This window comes from Mesoplodon bidens (assembly GCF_964165515.1).
Source record: "Mesoplodon bidens genome assembly, chromosome: 2".
NCBI classification, from domain to species: domain Eukaryota; kingdom Metazoa; phylum Chordata; class Mammalia; order Artiodactyla; family Ziphiidae; genus Mesoplodon; species Mesoplodon bidens.
This window is the reverse complement of record NC_138177.1, coordinates 65,246,137-65,269,140: the sequence shown is the minus strand read 5'-3', so window position 1 is coordinate 65,269,140 and position 23,004 is coordinate 65,246,137. Positions and strand designations below refer to the sequence as shown.

The 23,004-nt window shown below is 40.7% G+C and overlaps 1 protein-coding gene across 2 annotated transcripts in view; it reads left to right on the top strand.

Annotated features, from left to right (window-relative positions):
• The first annotated feature begins 3,816 nt into the window (after nucleotides 1-3,816).
• Nucleotides 3,817-23,004, top strand: part of PBX1 (PBX homeobox 1) — a 282,674-nt gene continuing 263,486 nt past the window's right edge. For both annotated transcript variants that reach the window (XM_081226195.1, XM_081226196.1), the window contains exons 1-2: nucleotides 3,817-4,459; nucleotides 7,735-7,808. In XM_081226195.1, the coding sequence (XP_081082321.1) occupies nucleotides 4,269-4,459; nucleotides 7,735-7,808 (265 nt within the window). In that variant the 5' untranslated portion in view covers nucleotides 3,817-4,268. The remainder of the gene's footprint in view (nucleotides 4,460-7,734; nucleotides 7,809-23,004) is intronic.

Genomic DNA, 23,004 nt, shown 5'->3' with positions numbered 1-23,004 from the left:
GAAATTTTGTTTGTTTGTTTGTTTAAGACAAATAGAAGACATTTTTATTCTGTTTCACCTACGGCAGTGTCTCCTCTTCCTTGATCCTCTGTGAAATATTAAAAATAAGAGAGTTTTTAAATACATATTTTGTCAAGTAATTTAACTTCTAGGAACCTTGGTTTCTTCATCTACAAAATGGAGATTATAACCTTACAAGGATGTTATTAAAATTAAGTGTCAAATTGTTAAAATTAAGTGGTAATGTATACACAGTGCCTGAAACGTAATCAGTACTCAACAAATTCTATCTATAGGTATAATTATTCTGTGAGTGCCACTGCATTCTTCTCACCCAAGCTTGAAAACATTTTCTTGATTCTTCCCACTGACACAAAATAAATTATTGAGTTCTAGTGGCTCTTCCTCGAAAATGTTCCTCATAATTGTCCTCTCGTTTCCATTGCTTCTGCCACCTTCCTAATTTACCTTCTTTATTTCATCTTCTCAGATTTTGTGTTGGGCAACCAGATAGTTTTTCTTAAAACATGCTTTTCGACTCCCCTGTTTAAAACAAACAAAGAACTTTCCTCAGTGGCTCCCCAGTATACACCGAATAAAGCACAAATGCTGCTGTTCAGAGTCTTCACATTTATACTTTGCTAATCATTTCCATTGTGCCTGAAGAGAAACTCTGTATTTCTGTCAGATTCACTCACCATGTCTTCTAGATCCAACTCATCCTTCAGATCAACTTCAAAGTCTTCTAATCACTCTAACCAAATCGTGCCCTTATCTCATCCTTTATAGGATGCCTAAGGCATAGCATACCTTCTATAGCATTTACTTTGTATTAAAATATATTTTGGCAATACTATAGTGTTGGCAATACTATAAAAGTGTAGGTGTTGAGGCAAATAATTGTGGTGATTAAATTAATAAAGCACCTTGAATATATCTTATCCTTATAAAGCACTTAATAAATAGTCATTAATATTATTGTTGTACATTTCTTATTTCCCTACTAAAACATTCCTAGATGACAGTGATCTTTTGGTACTGATGGTATGTTTACCAATACTTTACCTAGTAAACTTTTATTAGATTTTTAGTAATTCTAATTACTTGCTCACAAATTGATTTCTTATTGGTTCTGAGTTAACTTCTTTTCATGCTTTAAGATATGATAACTTCATTGTTGTCAGGGATGTGCTAGCTCACACTCACTGTGATTGATATGTGATTTGAGGATTATTAGTGTTGATTTAAAAAACCCAGTTAACAAGTCAGGATATGTAAGTGGATAGAACAGTTGTTTCGAGTAATATGACATCGTAATTGCAATTAACACTCCCTACTGCATGCCCTCATGCCAATGAGTACCAAATAGCTTAAGAATTCCTTTGAAATCCTGTCACAAGTCCCTTATCTTGCCAGACTTATTTTTTGTAATGATTGGGAAGGAGGCTGGACTGAGAAAAAGAATCACATTTTATTTGAGGATCTCAAAGCATTTGGTGAGGCTACCTTCCATTTGCAGATTGGGTACACTTATGTTTGGAGCAGTTCAATGCATTTCTTTTGGCTATACTGCCATCCAGAAAAAGGGCTATCTACACAGTAGAATATTTTATATTCCAAAATACTGTTCTTGGCTTTTCCAAAATAATTCATCTGCTCTTTTATCTGTGGCCACTGTGACTGTGTACCCAGTCAGAGTTCCTCTCTCATGTGCCTGATGGAAAGATGAGAGGCGAATTGATGGTCTACCTGGAGTGATAGTATTGAACTTCAGCTAAGAGTTTCTTATTAGGTTTTTCCCCTGATTTTATTTTTATTTTATTTATTTATTTATTTAATAAATTTTATAGATTTCTGTCTTTAAATTTATTTATTTATTTATTTGTTTTTGGCTGTGTTGGGTCTTCGCTTCTGTGTGAGGGTTTTCTTTAGTTGTGGCAAGCAGGGGCCACTCTTCATCGCAGCGCGCGGGCCTCTCACTGTCGCGGCCTCTCTTGTTGCGGAGCACAGGCTCCAGACGCGCAGGCTCAGTAGTTGTGGCTCACGGGCCTAGTTGCTCCGCTGCATGTGGGGTCCTCCCAGACCAGGGCTTGAACCCGTGTCCCCTGCATTAGCAGGCAGATTCTCAACCACTGTGCCACCAGGGAAGCCCCCACTGATTTTATTTTAATTAATTAATTTATTTTATAAATGTGGACCATTTTTAGAGTCTTTATTGAATTTGTTACAATATTGCTTCTGTTTTATGTTTTGGTTTTTTTTGGCTGCAAGGCATGTGGGATCTTAGCTCCCCCACCAGGGATTGAACCCCCGCCCCCTGCATTGGAAGGCAAAATCTTAACCACTGGACCGCCAGGGAAGTCCCATCCCCTGATTTTATTTAATTATACTTTTTTTCATTCTTTCCTACTCATTTTCAATTTGAGTCAATTTGTTTGAATATGTATCATTTTAAGCATCTTGAGTCTCTTTTCAGACAAGATGGGCACATAACTAATTTTTACACTATTCACACATGGGACCTTGGAGACGTTACTTAACCTTTCGAAGTTCCCTCTTTGTAAAATGGAACTAATAATCCATAACTCACAGAGATGTCTTGGGGATTAAATAAAATAACTCATGTAAATTACTTGGCGCGTAGTAGGCATTCAATAAATGTCAGTTCGCTTCTTATCCCAGTTAATAATGCTTATTAGACTATATTAAAAACTAGAACCAGACTGTGATAATGCATTTCTTTATTAAGTACTTAAGCCAAATAACTAATTTCCCCTAGGGGGAAGAGAGAGAGAAGTTGAATTAGTTTCATTTGGTGAACTTATTTATTAATTTTTTTGCAGCATTATTTAGTTTCATAATCCATAATTATTTTCCATGCAACCAAAATGTCACAGTTCAGTATTACTTTTAGCTCTATTGTGATTGTTTTTTAAAATCTATTTTTTACATATGCCATTTATTAGAGAGCATTATTAATTATATTAACAGCTCGATTGTTTCATAACAACTTCGTGCTGACAAACTTTCGCTCTCAACAGTTTCCCTGAGCTCTAACGATTTAAAAGGATCAAGTTTTAAATGGCAACGTTACAGCAAAAGAAAAACCCGGGTTGAGAAGGCGACCCACACCGTCCTTGTTCTTTCGTGTTAATTTTATACGTTTGCTTTTAAGTGGAGCCACATTTTTTCTCAAGGACAGAACCCAAGTGAGGCAGGCAGGGAAAGTGGGAACTGACTAACCGAGCTGGCACTTCGGTATCATTGCACCTTTAAGGACTGGAGACTTGGTAGTAGCTCGCCTTCCTTCCCGGCCCACCTCTGAACTCTGATTGACAGGGCGCCGGGCGAGGAGGAGCCGAAGGAGGCCGAGGAGGAGGCGCAGGGAGGAAAGCAGGGGGAGGAGGGGGCCCGTCTTTTCTCCAATGGCCAATCAGGAAAGGGGGGCGGGGCTCCGGGTGCCCTCCTCCCTCCTTCCCTTCCCCGCCTCCCGGCTTCCCCGCCCCCTCCTCCCTTTCCTCTGCCCCCTCCCCTCTCCTCCTTCTCGTCCTCCTCCTCCTTCTCCTCCTCCTCCTCTCAGGCTGTGGTTTTTCTGTATATGTTTCTGGAGTCCTGAGCCTGAGCTAAACAAAAGCAGGAGGCTGACGGGGCTGCTGGAGTTTGCAGAGACACGGTGGAGGAGAGAGCCTGTGCTCTGCCTTGCCGCCGCGGCTGGGGGAGATCTGGCTTTTGCAACAGCCCACCCCCTTTGAGATCACTCGGGCCCGGAGTGGGGGTGGGGGGCAGCGGGGGGTGGGGGGGAAAGTTTGCATTGCAATCCCCCTGCCTTCCTCTCCTTTCTCCCGATCAATGCATATTTGCAAAAGGATTAAGCCACAGATATAAGCGCCGGGAGCCCATTTCTGCCTTGCAAAGGATACCGGACTGAAAAACCAAAAGCCAGCTCTGATTTCTTTTCGTCAAGTGGGAAGGTGGTTTATTTTTCTTGCTTTTTGGAGTCAACACCCTTCCCCACCAGCCCTTATCCCCACCCTCACCCCGCAACCCCTTCACTCCCCCCTCCCCCTCCCCACTCCCCGTCCTCCCACCATCCTCTAAAGAGGCAAAGGGATTTTTTTTTTTTCTTTTGGTCTTCTTTTTTCCCCCCTTCCCTGTTTATCCTGAAAAGGATTTGAAGACAGCTTGAAGGATAAAAAGCCTTGGTGCTTCCCAGGAGCCGAGCCGAGGAGCAGAAGAGGAAGAGCCGGGGGCTGCCGTTGCCTTTGGAGATGGACGAGCAGCCCAGGCTGATGCATTCCCATGCTGGGGTCGGGATGGCCGGACACCCCGGCCTGTCCCAGCACTTGCAGGATGGGGCCGGAGGGACCGAGGGGGAGGGCGGGAGGAAGCAGGACATTGGAGACATTTTACAGCAAATTATGACCATCACAGACCAGAGTTTGGATGAGGCGCAGGCCAGGTGAGATGGAGGCTTTTCTTTTCCTTTCTTGGGGTTTTTTGTTTTTCTCCCTCTCGCTGGGGGAAACAATGGGAACCGAATCACCACAGCCCTTTCTTTTTAAATGTTATTTCTTTGCCCATTTTGACGAGCAACTATATGGCGGAGGAGTAAAATTTGAAGGAGCGTTGTTATCGAAAGTGTAATCTCCCATGCTGTGATATGGCTCTGTATATATATATTTTCATATATATATATATATATATATATATATATATATATATATATATATATATAGTGTGTGTGTGTGTGTGTGTGAGTGTGTGTGAATATTGAGGTCTTCATATATATCCAGACAAACACTCAGGCACGCCGAAAATATTGCCAACTGATCCAAAAGCGGCCCTCGGCACTTTTTACTGCTTTAAAAAAGTATCAGAGAGAGCAGAATTGTCAAGTTTTGAACAGCATTACATGACTTCTTGTTGAAGGACTCCGTAACATTACAAAATAAAATGTCCCATGAACACTTTATTTGCAAATTTAGTTGACCCCTTCCCTGAATTAGAGACTTTGGATTTTCTTTCTGGACTACTTCTCCAAAATTAATTTTTATATTTTCCCCTTTATCTCCCTATTAAAAAAAAAAAGCAAGGTAATTCTTTGTCAGTAGTTGTCAGCTATCCAGAAAATATTTTGCATTTATTTAATTGTTTCAAGAAAAGCTGATGTAAAGAAAGAAGAGATACTTTTGCTTTTAAACATATTTGGTAGGTTTAAGAGGCTCAGATATGTAGTGTAACTTTATTGTTTCTTATTTTGAGTGGGTTTACTAACCTTCCGTAGTACAGAATGTATGGTCCTTTAAAAAGGGGTGGGGGGGGAAATCAAGCATGCTCTTTTTCCCATGCTTCTTTCAGGACCACTTAGATGCTACTAAAATAGAAATGAAGGCAAGTGTGTATTTTATGTATTTCAATCCTATAGCATAGGAAGATCTTCATTAAGGAAACATAATAAAGAAGCTGTGTAGCTTCTCAACTTAATCCACTACCAGGTATATAATTCTCCACTCTAGGATTTTACAGTAAATTCTCTTTTCAAAATAAAACACAAACTAGATAGCAACCCACCAACTGCTTGCCCAAGGCCGATCTCGAAGAATTTAAAAAATCTAATGACCACATATGTCTTTACAATTACCCAGCTTTGTTAAATCTCAGAAGCAGTTGGGTTTTTTAATCATATATACACAATTCATGTACCTCACAAGACTTAGTTATATGGAGAAGACATCATTATATGTATTTTTGTCTAAGGGAGATAGGAATTTGAGTTTAGAAAATGAGGAGCAGTTAAAAACATGGATGTTGTGAATTACACTCTTATTTTAGCTGTAAGCACATGCAACATGTAAACTCAAAAGTCCTGAGGTTTATGGGTGCTTGAAAACTTGGGAAGTTTCAAAGACTGGAACTATGCTAAATTTTTTTTAAACAGGGGAAAGTTTTCAAAAATAAATCGGTGCCCTTTTTGAATTTTATTATCCAGAGAAAAGCTAATAGGTAGGGTAAGAGGAAGATTTCCCACTGGCAATCTCTTTTTGAATTGGAACAGATTTCTCCATTACATTGTTCCAGGAAAATAAACTCAGACATACCAATAAACTGCTTTAATAACAAGTTTATGCAGCTGAAGGGGCCGGTAAGACTGGAAACTCACCACTTTTCTGATATTTAGTCCCACTCCTTTTTGTACAACTGAGGACAGCCGTGGCTTGGCCGGTTCCTCCTTTTAATGGCCTAGATGTTGAGAGATCAGACACAATTTTGGGATAGTGACATTTTCTGTTCTCTCTCTATAACCCCATTGATGTGCTGTGGCAATGCAATATTTCTGCAAAGCTGTGTGGAATTTTTTGTTGTTATTTGTTTTTGCATTTGGGCCTTTATATAAGAATACAATTAATGAAAACTCTTTTAAAAGGCCCAGAAAGAAGTCTTTGATACATTGAAGTTTTTTTTCACCTTTTTTCTCATCCCACAAGAGAACTAAATCGCCACTAAGCTTTTCTTCTTGGTTAAACAATGTAACTGAGCAAATATTTTAATCGGGTGTTTCCATTCCCTAGTCAGATCTTCATCATGTACATTTATTATTTACATAGGGAACCATTCCTATTTTAGACACAATGTGTATGTTTATTTTGATACTTTTGAATTTTGAGTTTATGACTCCTCTGATGTACAGTATATAGAGCATGGTTCATGGTTTCCGTTCATGAGGATGTGTCTATTTTTTAACTTTGAAAGGGATTTAAAAAGAACTGCATGTGTCTTGAGTGCCAGAGGTTCCCATTTATCTTTACACATTCATTTTAGTTAGTCAACAGAATTCCCTTAACTAATAGCTGATATGATCAGTATTTTGTTTCCAAAACAATATCCTTCTGCTAAGTGCTTCCAGAGTAAAATAAAGGGAAAGGTATTGTTTTGGTCTTCAAGTGCATTCTGAATACAAACACACAGAAGAACCAGGTAAATCGCTAATCTAAAAGGCAGAATTGTATTTATTTTTCCCCCAATGGGTGCAAGGTCCTAATTGTAAATAATTGAATTTCAACACCTGCAAATAAGCAGTGTGTGCACAAGCGACATAATATGAACACAGAGAAATGAATTTATTCCCCATATGGGTATGTTTGCCCCCTGGCAATGCATTTCCATACTCTTTAACTTGGGGACTGAAATTTTATAAATTGACAGTTCTACTCAGAAGACCTTTCAAGCATCTTGTGTTTATGAGAATACAGGGGCATCTGCGGAATGAATTCGAACACATGGATGAATTAAATTTGAAAACACACACGGACCGAGAAGCAGACAGCTCCTAGGCTGTGGTGATTGCATAGATTATACAAAACTGTTAACCCATGCATTTGACTCTGCCGTGTATTCATTGCCCTGGATAGGATTATTGGTTTAAGACTTCCACTTGGATTAAACTACTTATTTAAAAAAAAACAAACAAACAAGCCCAAAACTCTTCCTAAATGGGCGTAATTGAGATTAGTTCTGTTCTGTAGTTAAATCCCTACTCTCTCCCTGCTAATTAACATTATTTCTTTTTCTATGGCGGGACTCTGTTTATTAAGTCATAAAGCAATTGAAGCATGCCACAGAGTTATGCTTGGTCTATAATTTTGGCTAAATGTTCAAATTTTCTTCCCCCTGTGCATTATGAGCAGCTTGATCTCTAGAGTCCACCTAAGCTATTCTGTTGTTTCTTTCTTGCAGAAAACATGCTTTAAACTGCCACAGAATGAAGCCTGCCTTGTTTAATGTGTTGTGTGAAATCAAAGAAAAAACAGGTAGGAATGAGATTCCAACATTTAAGCATTTTCTTTGGCCAATTGACCACTTAACCGGCAATCAGGAACCCATTATTTAAATATTAAAATTTCAGAATAGAAGTACTCTCAAGATTGATCGCATATTCCAGTAGGAAGTCCTAGTAGCCCTGCTTCCTGTAAAAGAAAGCACCAAGTTTCTTTGACAGTTATTACCAGGCATTACTGGTTTATTTGCCTTAACTCTCTTCCCGGCCTCTTTGAAACTGAGGCTGAAATAGAGGTTATGAAGGGAAATTTATAGAATGATGTGCCTTTGAGGGAAAAATATGAAAGTAAAAGTCCGTTTCCTGAAGGAATATATTTTGGTCCATCTTTAAAACACTTCATTTTTTTGGAGTTGGGCACCGGGATGCTTAAGTGTTTAAAGTTTCCTTTCCTTTTTTTGTTGTAATTACACGAAGCAGCAAACTAGAGATTCTCGACAGAGTGTTGTCAAATATCTTTGTGGAAAGCGTCACACAACATCAGGTTATCGGTATTTGAGTGCCCTGTGATTTTATAGCTGGGAGAATCACTGGGTTTAGAAGAATAGAATGCCATGAGCTCACTCATTCTGTTGTTTTTCTACTTTCTATACCTCATATCATGGACTAACACACTTATAACACATCCCAGGAGGGCATTTAAAATTTAAAGCAACAATTAAAAAATAGCAGTCATCAATCAGAGGTGTTCTTAAACAACAGATGCTCTGGGAAGGACATTTAGCAACATCCTCTTGTTTGTTTATTTTAATCCTTAATTTTCCAAGGTGGGTGAGTCTCTCCCTTGTAAAAGAAAGAGTTGAGAAGGCAATCTGAAACCAGGGCATAAAGATGAGGAACGAGGAGTGGTTATATAAAGCGGGAGCTTCTGCTGGCCTCTGACTTGCTCGCTCGCTGTAGAGCAGTGCAAAGTACCTGACATCCTATTTATTTATTTATTTTTTACAACAAGGAGTGTAACAGTCAATAATTCATATCTAAACCATATAAGCAAGGGCATGACATGAATGAAAGTGACAATAAATATGATTGCATGCCCGGCTGATATACATTGATAGTTACACATAAAAAAAGGAAGGGGGGGGAGTGAGGGCACACAGGGTGGCTTTCTTTTTGAGTCCTCTCTATGTTTCTCTTTTAAAAAATAAATAGTTTCAAGATGTGACCATTGATCAAATATGTAATTACTCGGGTCTTGAAATGTATGGAAAATTAGTAAGCAGCTCCTTTGTTGAATGTTATTTGTGTTGTGCATGATATCCCAGACAAAGCACCTGAGCAGTGATGTTTAGATCTTTAAGTCTTCCAGGTTGCCTTGCCAAAGCCTAACCTTATTGCAGAGCTGTGAATTGCATTATTTTAGCTGTGAGACACCTTTTAAGAAATGTATGGATTGTGCATACAAATATCAAAAGGGCTTTTTCAGTTTGTCACACTTTCTAGTTTTTTTTTTTTTTTCTATTAGCCCGGAGCAGGAAACCTAAGTGTGTATATATTTCTTTCTCTTCTTTTTTTTGCTTCCTTCTCATTTTCTTTTTTCTCTGTTGCTTATTTACTTGGAATATTTGGTTTGTTGAAATTTGTTACTAATCAGGTATGCGTTCCTGCTGATCTTGCTTCATAAAATGTAGAATCAAGCTATAAAGGCATATTTGATAATCCAGGCCAAAGAGACTATTTTAAAGACACGTTATCAGACTTTTATTGAAAGGAAGCCCATCAAGGCACTTAAATGTATATTGTGGCCAAAGTGTTTAATTCTAGTCTTCTAATTAAAACCTACTGAGGCAGTAGATCAAAGTGGGTGGGTGTGAATAGAGATCTAGTTCTGGTGTGGGTTCAAGAGTTTGCTCCTTACATGAATATTGCCTAAACTATGGTGATAGGAAGGTCAAAATAATATTCTAAAAGTATAATTGTTGGATTATATATTTTGTTTTTAAGATTTTTTGTTATTGAATGACATTAACATTTGGAGATTTTAAAAAATCTAAATCACAGTTTTGTCTCTCAAATAATATATTTAAAAAATAGTTTATTGAGTACTGTAAATTGAAAATGATAAGGATCATTGGTCTCGTGTTAAGAGGGAAATAAACACACACACACACAGAGTTTTGGATTAAGAGGGCACCCATGGGTGAAAGTAAAAAAAATAAAAAGAGAAAAAGAGAAAGAAAAAAAAAGCCTTTCTCCTTCTTATTCCTCAACTTGTGTATTGGAAGGATTAAGGGGAAGGAAGAAACCTCTCCTGGAATGTTGAGTGTTCGGTGTTATAGGTAGGAGACAACTGCGGTGTGTTGAAAAGGACTCTTTGATTCTAAAGCACGATTACTTACTCAAGATCGGCCTCACCCTCTTTCTATGAGCCCGCAAATCTTACATACGGTTGACGTGTCTGAGACACATAGTGTCTGTAAAGTTGTAGGAGCTCTTTTTTTCCCCCTCTTGATACAAAGCTAGTGAAAAGATCACTTGGATGATCAGTTCACATACATTCCTTCATTGTTTTGGGACTTTTCCTATTGTTACTTTCAAGCCCCTTACATTGAATGAGTATTTTTGAGTTTCCGTCTCAAGCATTGTGGAGGTTACTTGATTTAGGGTGGGCCCTGTTTGTTTGTTTGTATTCTCACACGGAGCTCACTCAGTGGGCTTACCTAGGTCTTTACAAGGAAGGCAGGACCCTGAGAGGAAGCGTGGTGATTGCATTCCTTGGTTGCTTTTGCTTTTTTGATTTTGTGAAGGACTTTCATTGGAAAACTCAGAAATTAGGAAAACTAGCTAAGATTGTCTTACCAACCTTTTGGAACTTTAAAGAAACACACACGCATAACACCCAAAGTAGGCAGCACCGTCTAGATTACAGTTGATTGATAGGTATTTAGTCAGAAATTACTGTGGGGATATTCAAAAAAAAAAAAAAAAAAAAAAGAGAGAACCCTAGTGTCTTCTTGTTGAGAATGTAGGTAAGTTTTTATTTTGATACCTTTTTGCTTTTTTTAATAAATGCTAAGAACAAGGAATGCCCGCAAAATTCTCAGGCAGTATATCTCAACAGCAAAAAAGCCCTGTCAAGACCTCCAGCAAGTGTATTTCAGAAGTGGCTTTTATCTGCTTGTTCCTTCTGGGAACATAGAGATTTCATAGAGAGTTTTGGACCATTTAATATCTCATTTTTTTTTGTTTCTTAAGAACCATTCCTTGTCTTCTGACATATTAGCAATAGGCTGGGTTTTGCATATGTGTAGAGGTAGTGGTAGTGGGGTTGATGGGATGGAAGAGAAGGAGAAGAAAAATTCAAACATACTGCATTTCTTAAAAAGACCTTAACTATATTTTTAAATTTTTAATTTTTTTTTTTTTTTTTTTTTTTTTTTGCGGTACGCGGGCCTCTCACTGCTGTGGCCTCTCCCGTTGCGGAGCACAGTCTCCGGACGCGCAGGCTTAGCGGCCATGGCTCACGGGCCCAGCCGCTCCGCGACATGTGGGATCTTCCTGGACCGGGGCACGAACCCGTGTCCCCTGCATCGGCAGGCGGACTCTCAACCACTGCGGCACCAGGGAAGCCCCTAAATGTTTCTTGATTTTTAAAAATTTCTGTGTCAAAAATCATGCAGGTTTAAAAATGAGGAAAACACACAAAAAATATTGGCTGTCGTTTACTAAGAAGACTATTTATAGATAGTAACGAATAGCTGTAATTGTTGTGAATAGTTTTTAATTTTAGAACATAATAGCTATATATGGCACTTTTCAGCCAATTTTCCTCTGCATATTATCTACAGTGAAGTTATCAAATCACTGAAGGAGGTTAAAAAATTATTTTTTGCTTTCTTAACACACCTTTGTTCTCTCTCTTTTCTTTTTTCTCTGGGTTCAATTAACACCCCCATCACAGACTGTAGTTTTTTTTTCCCGAAGTCTACTACTGTATTTCACCTTTTTTCACCCTTCCTTATTATTTTCGCCTGCCACTTCTTTTTAGTATAGCAATTACATTATGGGATTCCTAATCCTCGTCTTTTTATAGCATTAGAGAATAATTTGTGTGTGTGCACACACGTGTGTACACGTGTATGTGTGTGTGTGTGTATATGTAGGTGGAGGGGACACTGTGGAAGGAAGCCATATATTTCAGGGAAATAATTCTGATGGGATTAGGCCTTGAACAGAGAACAGGAGTGGAGTGAAATAACTTCAGACAATTTAGAGCTGCCTCTGATCAGATTCCTTTTGGGGTTGACATGGCAGGAGTGACTTTTCATAGAAGTTCATCTCTAGCAGGCAAATGCAAAAATTTTTTCTTGCTGATGAGAGAATTCAAGTATTTGGTCTTTGTTTGTTTTTTTTTGTTTTGTTTTTTTGTGGAAGGAACAGAGAGAGAGAGAAGGGGAGCAAATGAAGGGAGTTACTTGATTCAGTTTTACTTGAACCTCTGTTTCAGGTACAGTGATGTGCTAGGCAGAAGTCGGGTGATTAGACCCTGTACTATTTATTATAATCTGGTTAGAAGCAATAGACCTACAATAATACGGCTCCACGGCAGACACAATATGAGCTTATGATGAGAAGCGCCCCTTCTCTTCAGTCGATTTTGTGTCATCCACTTTTAGAAGTGGATTTGGACCAATTCTGGCACCTGAGAGGTGGAGAGGAAGATGCAAAGAACAGCTTGGTCAGACCTACCAGAGTGAGGTCTTTGGAAATTTGGTGTCATTTCTTCTAACAATAGGATGTCTGTGAGGATTGGGAATGAACAAGATTTAAGTGAAACTGAGGAAGCTGGAAGAGGATTTATGAGTGGGGAAACGCAGGGGAAACTTGTGACTTAGGCCCTGTGGGTTGTTGCGGGCTGGAAGGAGCGAGGGTGTGGGTCCCCAGGTGGGTGGCAGGCTGCAGTCTGGGTGGAGGCGGGCATTGCCTGCTGGTGCATCTAGCTCACTGCTGGTGCCAGGCCTCTCTCACATGCCTCTCTTCACGTGCTTCTCCGTTCTGCTGACATCCATAAACTTTTGCTTGTTGTTGGCAAAATTACAAAATTTACCCCAAAGCAAGCAACCAATCCCAAACCCAGTTATCGAACATATTTAAATAAGAAAGGATTTTAATTTTAATTTAAAGCATAACCCTGGCTTCTCTTGAGGTGTAGTTTACATGCATGCCTTAGGAAAACTTAACATTGGTTAACTTAACTTTGGTTTCAAACCTTTGTGAGATGGATGCTGTTATGGTTGGAACTTGGTGTAGTGATTCTAAGCATACTTTTTACCTTTTCTTTTCATTAAAAAATTTGCCCGAAATGTCACATAGATTGAGGCAGTGTCCTAGGGGCAGCTCCCAAAGACGGCTCTTACTCGTTTTCATATGACCCTGGGAGCACCCTGTCCATTTGCATGGCCATTTTAGCTTGGGTTAGAGGAATATAATAATCCTGACTCCACTCCTGCCCCTTACCTGAGATGGTGTGGTGAGGGTTAAGGAATGTAGTAACTGATAAATAAAATCAGCAGAGAATTAATGAGTTGTTTGCAAAGTGCTTTGAGCTCCCTGAGTGATATAGATAAGAGATGCTGTATTTTCTACAGTAAATTATCTCAAGACTCCTATTCTATTCCATTTCATAGTTTGTCCTTCTGTTAACTTTTTCAATGAATATATAATTAAGTAGTGAGGTAGTCAGTATGTCTCATCAGGAGAGTTCTCTGGTTGAATCCTTTGCCTCATCTACATCTTAGTGATATCACTTCTCAGAACTTGGCAGAGTGATTTCCAGAATTAAAAAAAAAAAAAAGTGTGGGTATAGACTGCCATAGGATTATAAAACCTATCTCCCTTCATGGCAGAATAAGGTCAGTAGTGACTTCCCGGAAGATATTCTTACCTCTGACGGCTCTGTTTCAATTTCTCAATTATTGGTGGAAATCAAGATTGCAATGGGTAGAAAAATTCATCCTTTTTGGTTTAGGTCATGGTTTCAACTATATCTCCCATTGTCATTCTGTCAGTATGTGGAAACTGGGGTGGGTCCCTCATACCTGTACTAGTTCTGGACCTACCACTAAGTAGTTATAAGATGATAGGCAGATAGCTTAAGTACTTTTAGGAGAAACTATAACAGTAGTGGTTAAAGGTTTGGTGTCTGAAGCTGGACCACCTGGGTTTGTATCCCGAGCTCCTATTTTTCAGCTGTGTGACCTAATTAAATTTACTAAACTTCTCTGTGCCTCATTTTTTCACCTGTAAAATAAAGGTAATAATGGTACCTATTTTAGAGGGCTGTTGTGAGGATTAAATGAGGTAATATATGTAAATTACAGTGCCTGGCATAGAGTAAACAGTCCATAACTGTTAGCTTTTATTATTTCTGGCCCTGTTTTCTTATATGAAAAAGAGAGGCTTGCACCAGATGGTCCCAAAAGACCAAGCCAATTCCAAGATTCTGTGATTCTATGCTGAAAAAGGAAAAATAGTGCTGAATTTAAGATTTGTTTTCTTATGTTTCTCTTGCCATTCTCTTAAAGTGAGAATGAGTTATATCTGGCCAAAAGGCTGGTCGAGGTTGGAAGAAGAGGGGAAAAAAAGAACGGGTAAGAGCAAAGACAGAGGCTTTTAATTATCTACAAACTGGACAACAACCACCTGAAAAGCTAGAATGGCATTTTTAGTGATGGTGTTTTCTTAGCATTAACAACTGGAGATATTATGTAATCATAGTTAAAAATATTCTCCCTTTGAAAACACATAGGCCCATCCATTCAACTCAAAGTTTCAAAGCAGGAAGAGTAACATAAAGTGAGTTTAGGGCAACCTGACCTCTTCCTGTCTTCTTCATATGTTCTTCCTTTAGGGAAAATGTTATATCAGTCATAATAACAACCTTGATACTAGTAGATTTTTTTTCTTTTTTTTAACAGCTTTCTTGAGATATATTTGATATACCATGAAATTCACCCATTTAAAGTATACAGTTCAGTGGTTTTAGTGTGTTCACAAAACTGTGCAACCATCACCACAACCTGAATTTAGAATATTTTTATCACCTCCCACAAACAACCCTGTACTCATTGCTGGTCAGTTTGTATTTCTCCTTTTGCATAGCCCCTACTAATCACTGATCTCTGTCTGTATGAATTTACCTATTCTGAACATTTCACATAAATGGAATCATATAATATATGGTTTATTACTAGCTTCTTTCACTTAGCATAATGTGTTTAAGTTTCACTGTGCTGTAGCCTATACTGATACTTCATTCCTTTTTATAGCCAAATAATATTCTATTGTATGGATATACCACATTTTGTTTATCTGTTAATCAGTTGATGGACATTTAGGTTGTTTTCATATGTTGTTGCTGCTCTAAACATTTGCATAACAGTTTTATGTGGACATGTTTTTATTTCTCTGGATATATATATATACCCAGGAGTGGAATGTTAGATCATATGGTAACTCTATGCTTAGCATTTTGAGGAACTGCCAAACTGTTTTCCAGAGTAGCTGTAGTAGGTGTATTCTTAAGTTTTATTGTAAATAACACTAAATTTGGTCTTCGCCGCTCTCAGCATTATTTTTCAGCCTTTTTCTTCAATCACTGATCTTCTCCTCCATGTGTAAGGGTGTACTGTATTATTTTTCTTCTTTGATTAATACCTACTCTAAGAAAAAATATTTTGATACATTTATTTGACTTGAAGTGTGCATGATTAGGATTTATGTGAAACCTCTCTCAGAGCTATCTGCATTTTAGAGAAGAAAAAAAAGTAAGTCAAAGGAATGAATCTCTACTGCTAGAATTTCGGGTGTCAGGTTCCCAGAGGAGAAGACCTTTGCCAAAAAGATCAGACAATTATTTTGAATAGCAATCTAGTATGCTAGAAAGAGCATGGTCTCTGAGTCAAACCAATCTGGATTCAAATCCTCACTTGTGGTGTAACGCAAGTTGATTTAACAGAGGTTCAATTTCCTCATTTGTACAGTAGAGATAATACAATGTAGGCTTGTTGAAGGACTAACCAAGACAATGATATAAAGCACATAGTTCCATGAGTATGCTCAATACATGGCAACTACTGTTATTTTTCTGAAACCACGTGGCTGTCTACCACTGGTCTCATTAGTTTGACCCCGTCTATTCAGGTTCGGTTTTCTACCAGCTCTGGCCAGGAGTTTTAGAGACTCACTGAGATGCTTCCTGACCCTGCTTTTAAATGCTTTAAATGGTTTTCAATATGAGAGGGGAAAAAAGTCAGGGGCAAAGCTCAGCAGAAGTTACCCCAACATTCCTGCGCCTCCTTCCTTCAATCTTAGAGTTCTAGGGAGAGAATCCCATAGAACAGTGCTGTGCAGTGAACACATGTCATTCTAAATTTAATGTTTTAAATTTTCTAGTAGCCCATCGGGGAAAAAAAAGTAAAAAGAAACAGGTGAAATTAATTTTAATAACACATTTTATTTAAATCCAAATATATCTAAAATATTTCAACATATGGTCAACATAAAAATTATTAATAAGATATTTCACATTTTTTTTTGCACTAAGGCTTTGAAATCAGTTGTGTATTTTACATTTACGGTACATCTTCCATTTGGACTAGCCATACTTCAAGTGCCCCATAGCCACATGGGGCTACTGTTCTCCATATTGAAGAGCGTAGCCGTAGAATGGTTGTCCTGGAATAAATCTTTGTTTTGTTCTTTTTTTGGCATAATTTTCACACTCTAAGGAAGAGTGTGAAACTTGATTGTTCCCTACTCAGACTTGATCTGGTAGTTCTACAACAATTGAAATTGGTTCCTGATGGATAGCCATGTTCCAGAATAAAGCTTATCTAAGGCATTGCTTTCTGGCAGGGAATATCCCACTACTGCGAGCAGGATGAGGTGTTTCCCCTTTACCTTCTTCTGTTTTTTACTTTTTTTCTTTCCTTAACTCCTCATTTTATGGTTTGATACCTTATCCCTAACAAAATCTGAAATGTTCCCTAAAATTGAATGGGTGGTGGGAGCAGCCACCTTGTTTTTGTACAGCTAGGATACAATGGAAAAAGTACAGAGAATTCTGTGTTTGCTGGACCCTGAATCAGGAGTTCTAAAGCCTAACACGGCCTGCCTCCAGGTTACTATGTTATTCTGAGAATGCCGTTTAACCTCTTGGTCTCAGGTTTCTACATCCATGGAATGGGCCACTCTAAAGAGCCACTAATCTGACCCCACGTTTCATGGATCATGAACCCCAACATACTGTCCGCCAAGGCCTGGATACATAGCACTGAAAGCAGGTGAAGCATTTATGAAACACGATTCTGTTTTCATTGTTATGGCACTTCTGATTTATCCTCTGACTCCTTATATCTTTTCTAGACAGTCATGGTTATGGTGGTGTTAAAGCTGCCTCCATCATTCAAGTTGAGCTGGAGAAGGCAAACCGGGAGGAAAAAAAATTAGTGGTTTGTTTGTTTGTTTGTTTTAATTGGAGCATTCAGTATCACATTTACAAGGCCAGCTGGAGGCCAGTCCCTGTTTAATCCACCTTGTTGACTCCATGACTGAATGCAAATTATGTTTCTTTTGTGTCCTATTTGTAGCTATTGGATTCTAGACTGAAAATTGCTTTTGGAAAATACAAAGATATATGGTTGCAGGCTTGGAAGTGCAGGATACGTTTGCCAGGTTCATATGGTGCAGCGCAGGAAGTCAGGAAACTTAGGCTTGATTTTCACCATAGAATTGTGGACAGTTGCTTGCTTGTTCAGTGTGCCTCAGCTGAAATACTAAAATAATGTGTTTCCCACATACCTGTCAGTGGGGCTTCTGGAAACAAAGTGAGGATATCTAGAAAGATGTTTGACTTTCCTTAAGAAAGTGTGGTTCAGTAAGTGTGAGAAGAAAGTTCCATCTATTTGTCCTGCTTTGAGACAGTGTTGAATCTGCTAGTAGGTCAAAGGAATACATTTACCTAGTGGCCTGTGCTGGTAGGGCTGAGAGATAGCTGTCAGTCAGTCATTTTTCTGAGGGCTTTAGGTGATTTGAGCCCAAGTCTTGTCACTGTAAGAGAATCCTCCTTATAATTACCATTGTTAATAGAATTGAAAGTTTGCATTTATATTTTGTCCCTAACAAAGAGAGCCTCTCAGAGACCCTGATGACGAGCCCAGCCTACATCTATTCTGAAAGGCTCTCTCTGGATACGAGTGTGTAGACGTTAATTCCTCTCTACAGAATTTGCATGCAGAGGCTCTAGGGCCGTGCACCCTGCTTACATTAATAAACGTTTAAAAACAAAGCGCGGGCAACACATGCACCGCTTTCCTTTGTGTGGCCTCTTTACTAGGGTGCTTGTAATCCCTAACCCCTTGCGTGGGAAATGCGTGGGTGGGTGGTGATGCGCGCAGCACGGAGTCTGAAGGCCGGAGAAGTAACTAGATCGTGTGAAGAATAAATTAAAGCAACTTCGTCCCGAGGCCAATCAAAGGGGAAAGGAGAAAACAACCAGAAAACGCATGAGATGAGAGAGCCTCTTTGCTTAGATCAGGTGGGAAAGAGAAATCGGAGTCGTCGGGAAGGAGTTTAAGGGGATGCATTACGAAATAAAACTTTGGGAACTTAAGAAACCTTGGAGGAGCGGGGTGGCCGGCCACATGGCCTTGTGCTAAGCAGAGGCCCCTTTCAGACAGGATCGTAATGCTCTGAGCTGGGCCTGGGTAGACGGGCGCCTGGGTCTTGCTGCAGCAGCACGCACAATTAGCCTTTCAGAGGAGTGGGCTCTGGGGGAGCTGTGAAGCCTCCTTGAAAGCTGGTGACCTCACCACGGGGCTGATGCTGATGCAGGGGTATCAGCGCCCGCCGCCTTCGCGTTCCCGGCCGGGCCCGGGGGCCTCCTCTGCGCCCCGCGGGGCTGCGCGCACTGGCAGGGAGCCACCGCCCAGCGCAGAGCCGGCCTCGAGCCCCCGAACCCCTGGCGCGGGCCGCCCGGGCGCGGCCCGGGAAGCCGAGAGTCCCCGGAGAAGGGCTTGGTTGTGTTTTCACAGATTCCTTCCTCTTGGGCGCCCCAGGATCCCTTCCTCCCCGCTGCCACCTCCTCTCCTTAGCTGCCCTCACTCTCCAATCCCCGAGAGGGAGATAGGAGAGGACCCCCCACCCCCCAGGGGGAAAGTCTCGCGGGAGTCATCCTTCCTTTATTAAGCACCTCTCAGTCTGGGTTTGGACCCTCGCAGCCACAGCAATAGGAGCCTCCAGGGTGCGGGGGGTCTGTCCCCAGGGAGCCAGGCGCGGGATCTGTGCCGCATTTTCGGTATGCAAAGTGGCCGTGCAGTGCAGACGCTGGCGGTGGTGGTCTTGCATACAGAAGTGAAATTCAGAAGGCAGCGTGTAAGCACGTGGGTGAGCGTGTGCGGATACCCGCGCTCACAGGCACACATCTTAATTTGCAGCTCCTTGCTTAGTTGCCTCTGTGTCGTTTCCTCTCTATTCAATAAACAGTCCAGTTGATGCTTCATGGTATTGAAATGAATCAAATAACATAATCTGAAGTTACTGCAGAAACCCTTTCCCATCTTCTCTCTCTCAGCTCTTACAGGGAGCACATCATCTTCCCCTGGGGAGATTTTTAACCCAAAGAACCTTGATGTACTTTAAACAGCGCTGACATTTGTTTTCCTTAAGCTTGGTCTGATTTCTTTAACACTTGAAGAAGGTTGGGTGCCTTCCCACGGACCTAGTTTCTTATGTGCTGGCTTGTCTTATCTCGGAGGAAGGCTTCAAGGCGCTTCACGCTGCCTTCTTTTTGCGAGAGTCTTCTGAAAGTAAAGAATCGATTTTGGTAGTTTGCCCCCCTCCAACCCATACACACATAGTTGCCTCCCCTCCCCCACCTAGCCTGCTGGAGCCAAGGCAGGAAGGGGCTGTCATCGTGCTCAGGCCTAAGCCATATTACTTTATTTTTCTTCTTAGAAAGTTACACCAGGAAAGATGTTCTTGATGTGTGATTATTATTCTTAAATGGATTCTTGTGCTTTCTTATCATTGCTCTGTTGCAGCCTCCCTGGGCACCCACCAGGTCCTATAATAGACCCTCCAGAAACTTTCTAGTGAATGAATGTGGGAGAGCAAGAAGGTTGAATTCCCTCATTACTTCGAAAATCTATGAATTCATTCTCTCTATAAATTTTTACCAGCCTAGTCTCTGATCCACCAGCTGAAGAATGAGGCCCGTTATTAATTTCACAGGATGAGTTTCTCATCCCAGTAACTCTGGGGGAGAGGATGGAAGGGTTATTATATAGGTTGAGAGTTCACATGTTCCTTCTGTTACAGATGTTACAGCTAAAATATAAGAGTAGCAATACTAATACCATCAATGGGGTTAATAAAGAATGAAAATAATTGCTTCCTTCTGTTCCTGATTTGGACACTGCCACCTCCTACTCATTTACCTACTCATTTCCTCTTCCCTTTTTAGGTGTTTCAGGCTGGGATATCTTGGTAATTACAACTGCAGATTAACTTCCTAGAGGCTTATACACGAAGGAGAGAATCTCCCTAGTGGCTTCCATTTGGTCTTAAGTATGCAAAGATTGGTTGTCTTTTCAAGATCCCACTAGAATATGTCTTCTCCTCACTTATGTTGACTTATGTCACCTCTTGAATGTTGGCTTTCATAAGTGAGGGTCATGGGAGCTTGATTGTTTTTAAGTAAGTTTGACCAGATATTTTTGAGCACCATCATTTCTGGAGATGTTGGGCAAAACTCTTATGTCCCACAGGTTGAAAAGTGAAAAAGTTAAAAATGAATTCCTGTCCTGGTTGGGTTTAATTTTTCAACACCAGTTAGACATTTCATTTTAGACCTTCTGGAGGGCATGATGAAATTGCAGAGTTGTATACTATTTTAGCCCATTCATTGCTGTAGCAAATATTTATGAAACTTCTCTGCATAAGGCATGAAAGACACTGAGGAACACAAATGTGCCAGCGGTGGGCCTTACCCTCAAGGAACCTACAGCCCAGTAAGGGGCCGGTATCATGGTCGTGATCTTTGTAACATGGGCAGCTGACTTGCTTCCAAAGCCCTCTGCCCAAGACAGGACTCTGTTCCTTACGGCCAGGAGTGTATCTGAGAACGTCATTCCGACCCAAAGTTCTTGAACATGCAGGGTGATACGCATGGCAGAACGCTTTCTTTCTTCCAAAGGGTGCTGATTTTTACTTAGGCAGCCTGAGAAGTGTTCTGTGTTTGAGTCCTCACATAGCTGGCTTTCTTGCTTTTCCCTAAACCCTGCCTCTGCTTTCCTTTCCTTTCTGCTTCCCCTTTCACTCTCTTTTGTTCCCTTCCTCCCCTTCAATGGGGCATCCCCCAGACCCCCAAATCACTATTTGCCCAACCTGTGACCTGAGACCACTTGGCATTTCCCTGGGATGGCTGGAATTTACCGCCCGCCGAAGAGGCATCTGTGACATTTGCTCACCTGGGCGGCTTAAGCTACAGGGTCCGCGTGGAGGGACTGCTGAGGGGAAGTGTGAAATTTACCTCTGTGCGCCAGGGTTCTCGCCAGCAGGGAGACAAATAAGGATGCTTTTGAGAAGCTGGGATTAATTTTTATCAGGGTATGCATATATAGTTCTGTATATTCACACACACATTTATTATGTATTCAGTAAATGCATGTAGACAATTTGTGCATTATCTGTCATTTTCTAGTCATTATTTTAACAAATTAAATTTTCATGGTTAGCTTCATCTTTCACATTCATACCCTCCCCTTGCACAGCTCCCTTCTTTCTCCCTCTCCCCCCCTGCTGGTAGAAGACACTGGGTTAACTTAACGCTCTTTGAGGCCTTGTGCCATTAGACCTACTGTCTCCTTAAGGTTTATGGGACTCCGGTGATGGCTTTCTCACTGTGGCTGGCTCAGCCAGGCCCAGCCGTTCTGCTGGTAAGGAAATAGCTGCTTGTCTCTTTGGATCAAACTGGTCTAGGAGCTTGTTCAATCCAGTTACTGGGACAGGCCAGCCCTGGAGGCTTCTCCTACTCTTGGAACACACAGACGCACAGTCTGTCTGTCCTGGCTGTCAGCCGAGGAAGGGAGGCAGGCAGTGTAGATGGTTAAGCTGTTACTTTATACTCATGTTTACCCTATCCAAGTGATTTGAAGGGAAGAGTGCCATGGGTCCCAGGCTGGGAGAAGAGTGGTGGTGGGTCATCTTAGCATGAAGCTGAACGGAAAACGTCAGCGGAAGTGATGCCCCTTTTTCCTTTGGAGCAGCAAATTCTTCTGTGCGCAGGTAATAATAGTTAATGCATAGAGCACATGTGGAGCTACTATCATTGCCTCAGTTTTTAAGATGAGGAAACTGAAAGAGAGTTTCATGAACTTCCGGAAAATTACACAGCTTATGAGAGGATCTGTTGGGACAGGTTTGACTCAGGAAGTTTTATTAAATGTAGATTTTTCTACCAAAATATTCATTCCCATTGAGTGACAGCCCTTCAGCTTGTGATTCTTCCCAGAAAATCCCGTGGAATCCTACTCAGTTGTCCAAATAACAAATCATTTGGCTCTTCCCACTTCTGGTCCTGTTTCTCAGGTACATGAACTTCATTATCTCTTGGCTGTGGTTGGCTGTAAGACATAAATAAAAGGAGATAAGTCCAAAATTCTCCCTGGGCCTGTTTCCTGATTTTTGTTAGGCCCCTGCCTATTTGCTTTTTTAGAATCTACCTGACTTCTTTCAGGCAGTGTGCATGACTTACTTTCATAGGTGGGCTAAAGCTTGACTGCCCCTCTGTTTTATAAATATTTTATATATATGTCATCCTTTCTAGTTCCTTCTCAGAAGCCTAGGTCTCGGGAACTTAAAGCCGGGCACAGTGTCTTGTTCTTGTATGCCTTTCCTGGTCCTGCTGTCCTTCTGTCACACCTGCGTGTGCGACTGAATGGAAGCTTCCTTGGTGAGACCAGAAAGTCTCATCTGCCCAGTTGCAGAGCCAGTCTTTTCAGAATGGCACATTGAGCAGCTCCTGTTTTTGATGAGTGGGTGTTCTCAGCTTAGAGGAGGGGACAGCTGCCTCCCAAGGACCTGGGTGGAGATGAAGTCCCGGGGGGATGGGCCTGGATGGTGATGGTACAGGGCTTGTTATCTTCACATCACCCCAGGGGCTAGAAGGG